This window comes from Diceros bicornis, chromosome 4 (genome assembly GCF_020826845.1).
Source record: "Diceros bicornis minor isolate mBicDic1 chromosome 4, mDicBic1.mat.cur, whole genome shotgun sequence".
NCBI lineage: Eukaryota > Metazoa > Chordata > Mammalia > Perissodactyla > Rhinocerotidae > Diceros > Diceros bicornis.
In genome coordinates this window covers 92079648-92094761 of record NC_080743.1, presented here as the reverse complement: position 1 = coordinate 92094761, position 15114 = coordinate 92079648, and the positions used below count along the sequence as shown (strand labels likewise).

The 15114-nt window shown below is 34.5% G+C and overlaps 1 protein-coding gene across 4 annotated transcripts in view; it reads left to right on the top strand.

Moving 5' to 3' along the window:
* RABGAP1L (RAB GTPase activating protein 1 like) overlaps window positions 1-15114 on the top strand; it is a 689292-nt gene that overhangs the window by 117632 nt on the left and 556546 nt on the right. For 3 of the 4 annotated variants that reach the window (XM_058540018.1, XM_058540017.1, XM_058540019.1), the window contains 2 exons: window positions 3348-3450; window positions 6517-6683. In XM_058540018.1, coding sequence (XP_058396001.1) covers window positions 3348-3450; window positions 6517-6683 — 270 coding nt within the window. Of the gene's footprint in view, window positions 1-2516; window positions 2719-3347; window positions 3451-6516; window positions 6684-15114 lie in introns of those variants that run through there. The other variant, XM_058540020.1, reaches the window with a different exon arrangement.

Here is a 15114-nt window from a genome sequence, read left to right as displayed (position 1 = left end):
TTTATAAATTTTTTTTAATATAAGATCTACATGAAAGAGAAAGTCATACATATAAATGAGAAAATATCTTCTAGACAAATAGCCAGGTTACTTATATATATTATATGTAGTATATAAATAAAATTAGTTAGGTTTTTTTGGGGTACAAATAACAGAGACTCAGTTTTCTTCTAGTAGTGAGATATTTTTGGTGAAGATATTTGTAGTGTAGGAATAAGGAATTGAGAATATTAATCCACGGCCATTGATACCTAGGAAAAGCCTAACAGCAAGGTATCAGGAAGAGCTGAAAACTCCGTAGAGCCAGGTTTCATGGAGCTGGAACACAATTTAAAATTAAAGTCCTAGAGATGCCTCAGAAATTTTGTGGATCTTTACAGTTAACCATTTATTGACACTAGATCAGTACTGGACTCACAGTTAGAAATACATTTTACATTGTAATCCAATACCCTTGTAATTTGTATGTGTAAAAAGGCTGAAGTAAAATTTTCGTGACACAATTCTTAACCCTTACATGTGTGATGAAGTCTGCTATTTTTTCTTCCACTTGATTAAAAAGTCTGGTCATAGTCCATTAAATTGATTTTTATGATCTACAAATGAGTCACAAACTGCTGTTTGGAAAATAATAGCCTGTCAGCTCCATAAGGTGAGGGCCATTTTGTTTTGTTTTCCTTGCTGGATACTCCCAGGCATAGAGCATGGCTCATAGTACGCTCATATTTGCTTAATGAATAGATGAATGAGCATGAATTTACATTCTTTACTTTTTCTGTGTGTTATCTCTTCTTTCTAGTACCATGTATCTGTTTTACCCTATACTGTCTGTCTACTTGACTTCATAGTTTCACCTTGCTCATAACTTGACAATAGTTCATTCATGGTTTACTACGTGATTCTCTGGCTTCTATCTTATGGTCTTTCAGCCTATGTTCCCATTGCAAACTGCCATATTCTCTCTGTATTTCCCAGTTTATTTTCCTAAGAAGGGGCCATCTAGTGGTTCCAGCCTGGCCTGGTTTGGGCAGAGGTTTTTGTTGTCCAGATGTCCCCTACCTACTGTCCCTGATCTTGTCAGCCCTGTTTCTGTGGGGTGGGGTGGGGGGGTGCACAGAGGAGTCAGGAAGAACTCTTCAGCAAAGAATGTGAAGTATCTTTGTAAAGGGCTGGGAGCAAGCCAGGCCCTGTGATGGAAATGTCTAGTTGAATAACAACAGTGTCAGACTTGATGATAAAGTTTTATTGAGGGCTTTTGATGTATAAGACAGTATTACTGTGGTCTGTATTGTGAGGACTACAAAGAAATAAAAATATGGTTGTTTTAGTTAGGCTATTTTGGTAACAAGAAAGGAAGATTTACTTAGAACACCTTTAAGACAAAAGAGGTTATTGGTCTTCATGCATTTGTCCCTAAACTTGCAAAATGATCTCTGCTGTCTGGTCTCTTCCTGTCTGCCTCACCTCCCCCCATGGGCTTGCTCTTTCTGTGAGCCCCTTTCTTGCTTAGGCTTCTGCTCTCTTGGGCCTCTCGTGCTCTGCCCGCCTCTTCTCTTTCTGTACCCTCTTCTGTCTCCCATTCTCTCCCTCTGCCTGTCTCCCTCCCTCTCTCTCTCTCTCTCTCTCTCTCTCTCTCTCTGCCTCTTTCTTTCCTTCTCACCTTTCCTCTCCTTTCTGCTCCTTCTCTCTCCTTTGCTCTCCATTCTCTCTGCTTTTCCCTCCCTCCCTGCCTCCCAGTATCATCAGTCTTTATTTGACTGCATGATTAATTATATTTAAGGATTTTTGTGTGTGCTTGTTTTCTCTGTATCTCTCTTACCTCTTAGCAGTTTCCTAATACGCTGCTGTTCTTTATATATATTTTTCCTTACTTTATAATTTCTGTTAGAATTTCATTTTATATGTGGCCTGTCATCCCCTGACTTCTTATCAAAACCTTTTCGCTCCACTGCTGACTGCCCACTTTCCTTGATATTTGTTAATTGAAAGAAAGGATTTGATTGGCCTAGCTCATCTTTTTGGACTTGAGCTTAGTACACGCTCTTGTCTAGAAATGGATTGTTTTTTTGGTCAGATGCCCATTCTTGTTCTGAATGGGGGTTTAATTAGAGGGTAGAGAGAGAGGATAGACACGTGGGAGGGAGGGGGAGGGGGAGAGAGAGAGTGAGAATGAATGAATGAATATGAATATATGAGTGTGTTGGAGGTGCTGAGTGGGTTTTCTTTACATGGCCTTGAGTGTACTTCATCTCTGGAATACAGAGTCCCTGCACTTAAGCTATACAATCTGATTAGTGAAACATCACCAGTACACTAGAAAAATATACATAGTAATTACCAAATGCGACTGAAATAAATTTATTGTGATTCAGAGAAGTGGAGGTAGTAGAGAAAAAAAGTTTTCCTTTTTGTTTTAGTCTTACCTTTTTAGCACTCTGTAGTTATTATATGAGGAAATTGGTACAGAAAATTGAAAGTACTATAGATAACATTCTTTTGCATATGCACATATTTACATGCTGTGTGCTGTTCTTCCCTGGGACAACCTCTAACCTCCCCCCACCACACATATACACGTACACAACTGTATGGGGCCTTGCTTTCACTGTAGGAGTTGCTGGCTTGTTTAATGCGAGTCAAGTGCTGGCTTGGTAGAAGTCTTAAAGAGTGGAGGAAATGAAGAGGAAGGGGAGAAGGAGAGAAGGGAAGAAGGAGGGAGTAAGTATAAGGGTAGAGGGAGATAGTAAATTTGAGTGTTGATTACAAACCAATATTAGTCTCCTAATGTTGATTTATGATTGTAAGAAAATGTACAAATATCTGACATATAGATGATAGAAGAGTATTAACTTTAAAGGCATTAATTGTGACAAAGTAAATTAATATTTTAAGAATATATTAAAAATTAGAACCTTAAAAGAAAAATACCAACTTCTTGTGATTAGCTGTTAATTCAATTTAACTCTGTTCAGTGAGATCTGTAGTTTTAATAGAAACTGTATACGTCCTTGTATGTTAAGTTTAGGAGATTTTGACAACCAGCCTAAGATGGAGTTAAATCTGACTTTATAGCAATATTATGTTTTTATGATTCAGCAGAATCCCTCTTTTATCCAAGAGGTACATGTTTCTAGATAGAAACTCTGTTTGAAGAAAGCTATAGGAGAATTTAATATTTAAAGAAATGCTCTGGGAGGTGAAAAAATACTTAGAAAATAAATCCCCTGTTTGATTGTAAATCCAAATTTTAATAAATTGAATTGCTTACAGTAAGATATACTTATAGTTTAAAATGATGATTCTCTTGATGTATATATTCTCAGTGATTCCTGTTTGAACTTTTACAGGAATCCATGGGAAAGAGCTATGATGGGAGAGCTTATGTTATCACTGGCTTGTGGAACCCCAATGCACCAATCTTTCTGGCACTTAATGAAGAAACCCCAAAAGGTGAATTTTCTTAAAAGATTCCTTATTATTTGCTTTAAATTTGACATTATGGACAATGTTGTTTTGCTGTATTTAAAAAAAAATTCTGCTGCTCATTTAAAATGGAATTATTCTTCTTATTTCAAATTTAAAGTTCCTTTTCAGACTTTACGCATCTAGGGGGAAAACCTCCACTATTCAAAAGAATCCCCCTCCAAGGATAAGTGAATTAATTTTGTTAGATTACGTAGAAAGTATTTGGGCTTTGTGTTTCATATGTCATTATAGAGTTGTTTTATTTGGGGAGAAATGATGGAAAAATATGAAAGAAATGATGAAAGCAAATTCTGGAGTTTTGCCTATCTTTGATAAGTATTTTAATTTTTTAAATTATATTATAGATTATTTATATTTTTTCGGTTATTAATCATTTGTGCCAGTCTTTTGACCTTTGGATCTTAATAATACATATTAAGGATTTCATTTGTGGCAAACACTTTTTTCCTAGTTGTTTACCTTTTCATTTTGTTTAATGTGTCTAGTGTTGGACAGAATTTATAAATGGTCACATTTGTCATTTTCCCCATTTTGTTTATTTTTATTCCTACATTATCCAGATATCTGTTAATTGCCTATGTTTTTTTGCCCCTTCACCATCTGCCTTTAAACTAAAATTTAAAATTTTTCCTCATGAATTGTAATCTTACACTAAATGCTTTACTGTCATTCAACTGATAATTTATGTTGAGGAAATAATGGATCAGTTTGATCTTTAGTCTTACATTCTTTAGTTTATACCCACAGTAGACTTTTGATTAAAAACAGCATTAGTGAATACTGATATGGAAATATGATGATATATTAATGAAGGAAATGAAAATGATAATTATTCTCAAATTTCCTTAAAGAGATTATTTACCAGTTCCGTAAATTGCATGCATTTGATCATACATCAAGCTATCTATTTCCAAATGAGGGCTAAAAAGAGAGAAAGATAATGATGATTATATAAAATTTAGCATTTCATATATTAGGAATAAATGATTTTTACACTCACAGTTTGTTATTTCTGGAGACAGGCTGGTAAATACCAGCTTGTAAACTTTTTTTTTTTTTTGTGAGGAAGATCAGCCCTGAGCTAACGTCCATGCCAATCCTCCTCTTTTTGCTGAGGAATACCGGCCCTGAGCTAACATCTATTACCAATCCTCTTCCTTTTTTTTTTTTCCCTTTTTCTCCCCAAAGCCCCAGTAGATAGTTGTGTGTCATAGTTGCACATCCTGCTAGTTGCTGTATGGTGGGACACCGCCTCAGCATGGCCGGACAAGTGGTACATCGGTGCGAGCCAGGGATCCGAACCCGGGCCGCCAGCAGCGGAGCACGTGCACTTAACCGCTAAGCCACAGGGCCGGCCCCACCAGCTTGTAAACTTCTTTCTTATAATTATCAGAAAGAAAACAAAAAAATGAGAAAAATAAGCCAGTTGATAATTTTGAAGAATAAAATGTTGGAATTTCGAAAATGAATTTATAAAAGCAGTTTTTATGTTTTTAATGTAACACATAGTTCAGTTTCATTTTGTATTTTAATACACATTTGGCCCTCAAATAAAAGATAATATATCTTAAAATTTGTCCTATTAAAATAAACTTAATGTAATACTACATTACAATAATTTTCTGATCCAAAGATAATGTAAAATCAAAATGCCACGCAAAAGTGTTGAACTGATTTCTGAAATTTCCGAATGGTGTCCTTGAGATTATAAATTACTGAGGATTCATGAATCACGGTTGGATTTTTATAGAAGATAAGGCCCTGAGAAATGAAATGTCTTAGATCTTTTCACTATACCAATTTATGTATTATATTCTGTGTTTTGTATTATTCTCTCTTATTCCTCTATATTACTTCCCTTACACTTTAAGGTCTTCTGGTTCAAGTACAGTGTCTATAGAATCCTAATTTCTCTTGAATTGGCAGGTTGAATGCTTGTATTTGGTAAGAATGTAACACAATTTCTGTTGAATTTGATGATATTAATAGAAGTATAGTTGATGAGTATGGATATTGTGTAATGTTTTAAAAAAAACACTAATGAAGGTTTCTTCTAATGGTGGGCTTGGTTATTTGATCTTTCCTTTAACTGAGAGCTAAAAATGGTGGGCAAAATAAGTTTTAAAAATACTTTAAAGTAATGAAGAGATGACAAAATGGTATGGAAAAACCAAGCCACAGATTCAAAAACCCCAGTGAATCTCAAGCAGGGTAAATAAAATGAAATCCATATTTCACCCTATCAGTGTGAAACTGAAGGAAACCAGTAGACATGGGCCTAGAAGATTCTAGATTCTCATTAAAGGAAAGCAGTGGCCAAGTAAACATTTAAAATAATAACTGAAAATTTGACTGGTAACGCTATACTCTTGTTGTCCAAAGGCACTTGCCAGGACTCTGAGATATATATGTATATCTCAGCACAGAACTATTTCATTAGAGCTTTGATCAGTGATTTTCCTAAGGGTAAATATGTATTACGGACAATGAGAGTACTGACAAATCTCCAGGGACTTTCCTTACAGCATATAACATTGAAATATTCATTTTAATAACATTTTCCTATACAATTTAACATAGTGAAGGTTGAACATCTCTTCTGATTTTACAATCTTTCCTAAGCAACTCTTCAAACAAAAATAATTTCCAATATCTTTTATAAGATGAAAGGGAAAATCTTAGTGATTTTCCAGGGGTTTCCTGGGAAATCCAAAAGGTAGTTTTAGTGTAAAAGACATCTTGAAAACTTTATTTATTTTTTATGTTAAGGACCTGATTTTGGGAAGGAAAGTTAAAATTGTCAGAGGGGACTGGACACTCGATTAAGATAGGATCATGTGTGTTGAGAAATATACTCGGAATACTTGGTTACCTATTTAATCAAAGTGACAAGAATACGTTTAAAATTAAACATAGAAAGTAACATGATCGTGAAGAACCTTAGTTCTTTCATAAGTGGGAAAACTTTGTTTTCTTAAATAATCGAGGAATAATAAAGCCAGCATAAAACGCAGAACATTTCTACTACAGATAAACGAGTGTACATGACGGTGGCAGTGGATATGGTAGTCACGGAGGTGGTGGAGCCTGTCCGCTTTCTCCTGGAGACAGTAGTACGTGTGTACCCTGCAAATGAGCGGTTTTGGTATTTCAGCAGAAAGACTTTCACGGAGACTTTCTTTATGAAGTTGAAACAGGTAGGACCTTTTTGTTCTTTTCACATTAATTACATATATATTTTTCTACCATTCTTTTCTAGTGCCAAGATAATTCCTTAAGTAGCAATAAAATTCCTCAAATAGTCAAATCATGTTTTGAGTCAACCAATAGAGTATTTGAAAAATCCACATCTAGGTAATGCAAGTTAAAAAAAAAACAGCTAGTGTGATAATTACACACTTTTTTTTTTTAGAGACCTGTAATGTGTGCCTGTAAATATTGATTCTATATCTAAAACAACTTTTCTTCCTTTCACATACAATTATTTAAAACCAAAAAGACAAGGCATAGAAATATCATATCTTTATAAAGTATAATGAAAAACTTTCAAGTAATACCTGACTAATTGTCATAGTTATTTCTACCTATAATATATGAATATATTGTTTGACTTATCAGTAAGGTTATAAAATTATTTTAATATTAAGTGAACAAAATTAGGATTTCTATCATATCCCTAAATTAGGCAGTGTTAGATAATTTAATAAATACATAATTTTGTTTTGTAGTGAAGGAAGAAAGTAACAGTGAAAAAAATTTTGAATTCCAATAGTGTCTGTTTTGTGAAATTGGGGTAGAATGCTCTATTTGAATGATGGAAATCCTTTATATATACTGTTTAGTACTCCCACTCTCCCAAGCTTAAACATACTTGCTACTTTATATATTGTAATATGCAAAATGTGGTAAAAGCAAGCATTGGCACAAATGTGAACAAATACAGAAGCCACTTATCCATTTTCATATTAAAAAACCTGTCATTTAAAAAAAAAAACTCAGGCTTCATATACTAGAATACTTGAAATTATTGTGGTTTTCATCTTTCATAAAATTATTGGAGCTGTGGTTTGACACAATTTTTATTACTGTATAGACTGTTTATTTTATTTTCTGTTACCTAATGTAATGAAGATTATATGGGCAATATTCAAAATTTTAGTCTCCTGAGCATCTTTTCTTATTTTATTATATTTTCATCCTTCTCTTCCTTCCTTCTTTTCTTTCCTTATTTTTTTTTGGCAACTTAATTGTTATGACTATCAATTTTTTTGTCATTTTGAGCCAAAGGATTATTCAGAGTTGCATAAGAATGGATAAAGGATGGGCCGCCCCGTGGCTTAGCGGTTTAGTGCGCGCGCTCCACTGCTGGCGGCCTGGGTTCGGATCCCGGGCGCGCACCGTCGCACCGCTTCTCTGGCCATGCTCAGGCCACGTCCCACATACAGCAACTAGAAGGATATGCAGCTATGACATACAACTATCTACTGGGGCTTTGGGGGGACAAAAAAAAGAATGGATAAAGGAGCTGTATAGAAAGTGGTTGTCGTTTTTCTGGTGACAGTTAATAGATCATCGTGAAGTGAATTCTTCCTCCTTGAGACCTGATAAAAAGTTAGCTTTTTCCCAAAAAAGTTACCTTTTTCCCGTACATATATGTATATAAAATACATATGGCAAGATAAACAAGAGTGCTAGATATAGATTTATATAAGTTTCAAGAATATATATTTGAGTGGATTTTTATTATTAAGGATTATTTTCATATTTTTAAAACTGCTGATGCTGAGTGACTGAGTGGTAAATACTATGAGATGAGAATTTTCTTAGTAGTAAAAAGTTAAAAATACTACATGAGGCCATTTCATGGGAATTTAAAAGATTAAATTAGATTCACTGGTAATATTTAGCTCTATAAAATGTGAGACTGATTTAAATGAATATCAAATATGATGAAGATGATTTCTAACTTTAGTGGTATAATCCATGTTCAAGAAGTATGGAAAGCTATGGAAAATGTGTTGTTGAGTGGTCTTCATATGTAGACATACCTGTCCTGAGCAGAAGTAATAAAATATGAAAATATTGAAATCTAGAGAAGTTAAATGAATTATCAAAATTTATATGGATAATTATTGCAAGAGCTGAGACTACAACTCCTTACCTTAAATCAGACTATGCTGCTGTAAGGGCAGACTAGCTTCTTTCCGTACTCCAGAGACTGGGTTGCTTTGTGGCTATTGATAGTAATCTGGAGATGTTAGTCTAGACTAGACAGTGTTGGTAAAAAGAAGGAATTAGGTAAGTATCTGACGCAGTTTAGGGTTGCCTAGGAAAATCTGGATCCAGGCCATTCCTAATATAAAGGATGCAGGGGAGAATGGGTTAGTTTCAGTTTTGAGTGATTTGGACTTAGACATCTAGCATTATTTCATTCTGGGATTATTATACTTATTGAATAAATCCAGAACTAGTCATGTGCCCAAACAGGATTAGATCAGACTCGTTGGGGACAACACCAAACTAGATGGGATTCCCTGTCCCAAAATTATTTTTTCCTGCCAGCTTTGCTGCTCTCAAATATAGCAGGAGTTTGTCTGTGGGCTGTGAGGATATATGAAAGTATGACTTATCCCAATTAGTGTCCATTCAGGGCCAAATGGCATTTTTTGCTTCATTCGTTTTCTGCTCACAGAGAGCAAGGAGAGCAAGGGGACTGAATCTAGGAGGTCTGGGAAAATTTTGTGGAGAAAGCCCTTTGACCTGAGGCCTGACAGAGGAGTAGAAATGAGTTAGGTTAAAGTAGGGAACATCCTGTGCAAATGCCCACAAAGCTAGAAAGACTAAGGAGCACAGAAAAGGGGACAACAATAGTTGATGATGAGAGGAAGCTAGGCTCCTGATCATGTGAGACTTTGTAGTCCATGTTAAGGGTTTTTTCTAAATCAGCTTTCTTGAGGTATAGTTAACACACAATAAAATTTGCTCATTTTAGTTGTACATTTTGATGAGTTTGGGCAAATTTGTATACTTGAATAACCACCACCAAAATTAAGGTATACAATATTTCCATCCCTCTTAAAAGTTCCATCGTGCCCATCCCAGCCAGTCGTCCCCAGGCTCAACCTCAGGCAAGCACTGATCTACTTTCTGTCATTATAGATTAGATTTTCTAGAGTTTCAGATAACTGGGGTTGTACACTATATACTTTTTTGTGTAAGTCTCCTTTCATATTAGTGTTTTTGAGATTCGTCCATGTTGCACGTGTCAGTAGTTCATCCCTTTTCATTGCTAAATGATATTCCTTTGTAAGGATATACCACAATTTGTTTATCCACTTATCTGTCAAATCTGGAAATTTGAGTTGTTTCCAGTTTTTGGTGAGTAAGATTAAAGCTGCCTTGTATCTGTGTTGGTGTGGACATAGGATAAGTTTTTGGTTCTCTTGGGTAGATACCTAGAAGTGGAATTGCTATGTCATATGGTAAGTGTTTACTTTATAAGAAACTGCCAAACTGTTTTCCAGAGTGCTTGACCACTTTATTTTTCCTTTGGCAATATATGTCTGTTCCAATTTCTCTTCATCATTGTTAACACTTACTTAGTATTTTAAATGGTCTTTTAAATTTTGGCTATTCTTAATGGATGTATAGATATACCTCATTGCAGTGTTAATTTGCATTTCACATAGATTAATAATTTTGAGCATCTTTTCTTGTGCTTATTGTTCATTGATATATATTCGTTATAAAATATCCAGATCTTTTGCCTACTTTTTGTTTACTGAGTTGTAAGAGTTATTTATATATTCTGAGTATGTTTTTTGCCAGATACATGTATTCCAAATATTTCCCCCCAACAATGGCTTGCCTTTTTATTTTCTTAACAATGCCTTTTGAAGAGCTGAAGTTTTAAATTTTGATGATCATATTTATCAATATTTTATTTTATTATTTGTGCTTTTTGTGTCACAGCTAAGAAATCTTTCCTACCTCAAGGTTGTGAAGGTACTCTCTTATGGTTTTTTCTAGAGTTTTTATAGTTTTCAGCCTATGATCCATTTTGAGTTAATTTTTATGTATGGCGTGAAATAAGGCTCAATGTCCTCTTCCCATCTCTCTCTCACATATGGATATGCAGTTGTTCCATCATCATTTATTGAAATAAAAGACATCATTTATGTCTTTTATCTGTTGAATTAGCTCGTCACCTTTGTCCAAAATTAATTGACCATAGATTTGTAGGTCTGTTTCCTGGACTCTGTATTCTGTTCCATTGATCTTTAGGTCTGTTCTTATACCAGTACCACACAGTCGTGATCACTACAACTTTATAGTGTATTTTAAAATCTGGTGTCATAAGTTTTTCAACCTTTTTCTTTTTCAAAATTGTTTTGTCTGTTCCATGTCCTTTACATTTTCATTTGAATTTTAGAATTAGTTGTCACTTTGTAGAAACACATCTGCCCAAGTTTGGATTGAGGTTTCCTTGTATCTGTATATGACTTTGGGAAGAGTTGCCATCTTAACAATATTGAGTCTTCTAATCAGTGAACATGGCATATCTCGTGATATTTCATTCCATTTATTTAGCTCTTCTTGAATTCCTCTCAGCAATGTTAAATCATTTTTATTATATGAGTTTTACACATATTTTGTTAAATTTATCTCTAAGTATCCATATTTTTATATAGCTAAAAATTGTATTTTAAAAAATTTTAGTTTTTGATCGTTCACTGCTGGAATATAGATAAACATTCGATTTTTGTATATTGACCTTATTTCCTGCAACCTTGCTAAGTTCACTTCTAGTTTTTATAGGTCCCTCAGGGTTGTCCGTATACATGATCATGTCATCAATATATAAAGACAATTTGTTTTCCAATCTTTGTTTCCAATCTGAATGCTTTAATTTCTTTTTCTTGCCTTGCTGAGGTTTTTTTTTCCATGAACAGTGTTGGAATTTATCAAATGTTTTTTCTGCAAATATATTCAAGTTTTCCCTTATTTTCCCATTATTATGTTGAATGACATTCGTTGATTTTTTTCAAATGTTAAGCCAACCTTGCTTTCTTTAGGTTAAGTCCCACTTGTCCTAATACCATGATGGTATTCTTTTTATATATCAGTCATGAAAATATTCTTTTTGTATATAGCTAGACTTGAATTAGTAATATTTTGTTAATGATTTTTATGTCTATTTTCATGAGGGATATTGGTCTGTAGTTTTCTTGTAATGTCTTTGTTAGGTTTTAGTGTTAGTGTAATATTGTCCTCACAAAATGAATTGGAAATTCTTTCTTCTATTTGCCTGAAGAATTTTTCTAAGATTATATTATTTCTTCCTTAAATGTTGGATAGAATTCACCAGTGAAACCATCTGGGCCTATAGTTTACTTTGTGGGAAGGCTTTTAGTTATGCATTTAATTTCTTTAGTAGATATAACGTTATTCTGTTTATTATTATTTTTGTTTCTTCTTGAGTTATTGTTGGTGATTTGTGTCTTTCAAGGAATTTTCCATTTAATCAAGAATATTTAATATATTGCTTAAAATATTGCCTTATTTTCTTTTTAATGTCTTTAGGATCTGTAGGATCTGCTTTTATTCCTGATATTGGTAATTTGTGTATTCTCTTTTTTTTTTTTTTACCAGCCTGGCTAGGAGTTTATTAATTTTATTGACTTTTTTTCACCCCAAAGAACCAGATTTTGGGTTCATTGATTTCCCTGTTGTTTTTCTGTTACTCGTCAGTTGATTCCTTTTGTTTCTTTGTTATTTCCTTTTTTTTTTCCTGCTTTGGATTTAACTTGTTTTTCTTTGTCTAATTTCTTCATGTGAAGATTAAGTCACTGATTTTTTTTTGCTTTTTTTCTAATGCTTTTTCATTTTTAAGGTTATAACTTTCCCTCTAACAACTGCTTTAGCTGCACCATTAAAACTTGATATTTTATATAGGCATATGATTTGAAATATTTTCCAATTTCTTGTGTTACTTCTTCTGTGATGTATGAGTTGTTTAGAAGTATATTGTTTAATTTCCAAATACTTGTGAATTTTCCAGATATCTTTCTGCTATTGATTCTGATTTTGTTTCATTTTGATCAGAGAACATCTCTGTGTGATTTGAATCCTTTTAAGTTGTTGAGACTTACTTTATGACCTAGTATATGATCTTTCTTGGTGAATGTTCTAAGAGTACTTGTAAGGAATGTGTATGTTGCAGTTGTGTTGAGTGGGGTGTTCTATAAATGTCAATTATGTTAAATTCTATGATAACGTTTTCCTGTGATCTCTACTCAGTACTCCGTATATTCAATGAGATCTCTGTATTCTTGTTGGAAGGAACAACAACAGCTTCTACGACTATTACTATAAGCCATAGCAGAGTTTACTACATGTTGTTTTAAGCATTTTGTGTGGATTAACCTATGTAATCCTCGGTACAACTCAATTGAGGTGTAGGTACCATTACTATGCCCGTTTTTCAGATAAGCAGTTAGGCACAGGGAGCTTATTAGGTAGTAGACCAGGAATTAAGCCTAAGCAGTTTGGCCCTAGAACTTATCCTTGTGAAATGTTTATATGAAATGGAAAATAAGCTAGTCATAACATTAAAATTGGGATTTTTTTTTTCCCAAAAACTTTTCCATTTGAGTAATGGTCATTTTTGCTGTATTTCACTTCAACTTGTCATTTCTTTACTTGCATCGTCTTTGTTGACATCACTAATTACATTAGATATACAATATGTGAAGAGTTTATAAAGTAAATCTAAGGACTTGAAACATTGGCCGTGTACCTGTTGTTACTCCTCTAAGAAAACAGGCTCTTAGCTGCTGAAATTCAGTGATGTATGATGCTGCTCTGGGAAGAGCACTCTGCTTATATGGAGTCATTTGAAAACTGCTTGCCAAAAAGCCTCTCTAATACTAATGAACATCTGGTATTTTACTATTAGATGCTGATTCCTCTGCCTTAAAGCTTTTCTACCTGTTAAAATATCAATATCCCCAGGAAATAGACCTTGATAACTTTTACCAGTCATATTTCCTCATTGTTAATGAGTTAATAAGACTCTTTCCTTAGGCTAGGTTTTAGTAGGGGTCAAGCTTAAGAAATTAGGGGCATTCCTGCTTGATTCCTTACTAAATTGAGGAGAGAGGGCCAAAAGCCTGTATCACTTATTTTATAGTTTTGCTGAGATGCCAGTGTTCATTTTAGAAATGATTTTCAGTGCTTAGTTTAGTTTACTAAACATTCGTTGAGTGGCTACAACATGATGGGCATTATGCTAGGTGTTGGGGATACATGAATGAATAATATATGTTCTCTGTCTTTAAGGAAGAATGTAGTGGTAAAAATATTATACTACCAGGTGATACATGCAACAGTAAAAGGGTATACAAAGTGTAGAAATGTACTCATTAATCACATTTACCACTTGGGTTGATGTCAGACTTCCTAAGGTTGTATCCCAGCTTACCATTTCCTAGATGTTTAACCTTAAGTAACATACTCCTCATCTCTAAAACGGGGATTTTTATTATACCATCTCATAGAGTTGTTAAAAGAAAACTCTGTTTCCTTTACTGCTATTCACACCACTTCGCTTCTGACACCAGATGGGTGGGTGTTTTTTCCATACCAATCAATTCTACAACTCTGGTAGACACCAACTAGATGTCCTACAATTCAATTATGACGCTAACTACCTGGAGTTAGGCACAGACACCAGAGGTTAAGGGCTCAGTCCCACAAGACTGTTCCCACCCTCCCCACTTCAGGCACCAATCTCAAGTCCAATCATTGTCACCTGTGCTTCTGATCAATTGGCTGTAAGTTGGAGGTTCCCACAGCCCCTTCCTCAGGTTCGATAATGTGCTAGAATTGCTCACAGAACTCAGGAAAACAGTTTATGTAGTAGATTACCAGTTTATTATAAAAAGATACAACTCAGGAACAGCCAGATGTAAGATATGCATAGGGCAAGGTATGGGGAAAGGGCATGGACCTTCCATGCCCTCTCCAGGTGTGCCACCCTCCCAGCACCTCCAGGTGTTCACCAACCCAGAAGCTCTCTGAACCCCTTCATGTAGGGTTTTTTATGGAGGCTTCATTATGTAGGCACAATTGATTAAATCGTTGGCTGTTAGTGATTAACTCAAATACCACCCTTTTCCCTTCCCTGGAGGTTGGGGGTGGGGACGAAAGTTCTAACTCTCTAATCACATGGTTGATTTCCCTGGCATCCAGCCCCCGTCATTAGGGGCTTTCCAAAAGTCATCTCATTAACGTAAAGTCAGATGTGGTTGAAAGGGGCTTGTTATGAATAACAGAAGATGCTTCTTTTACTCTTATCGTTCTGGAGCTATTTCAGAAACTGGGGACAAAAAACAAATATTATAACAAAAGATGTTCCTTTCATCTTTATCCTCTGGAGCTGTTTTAGGAGCCAGGATGAAGACCAAAATATGTATTTCTTATTATATCACAATATCACAGTTGTCATGATAAATAAATATGAATTCATGTAAGGCCCTTTAGAACAGTACTTGTCACCTGGTAAATGCTCAATAAATGTTAGCTATTATAGTTATTATTAATGGTAATTGACTACTTGTTTGTCTT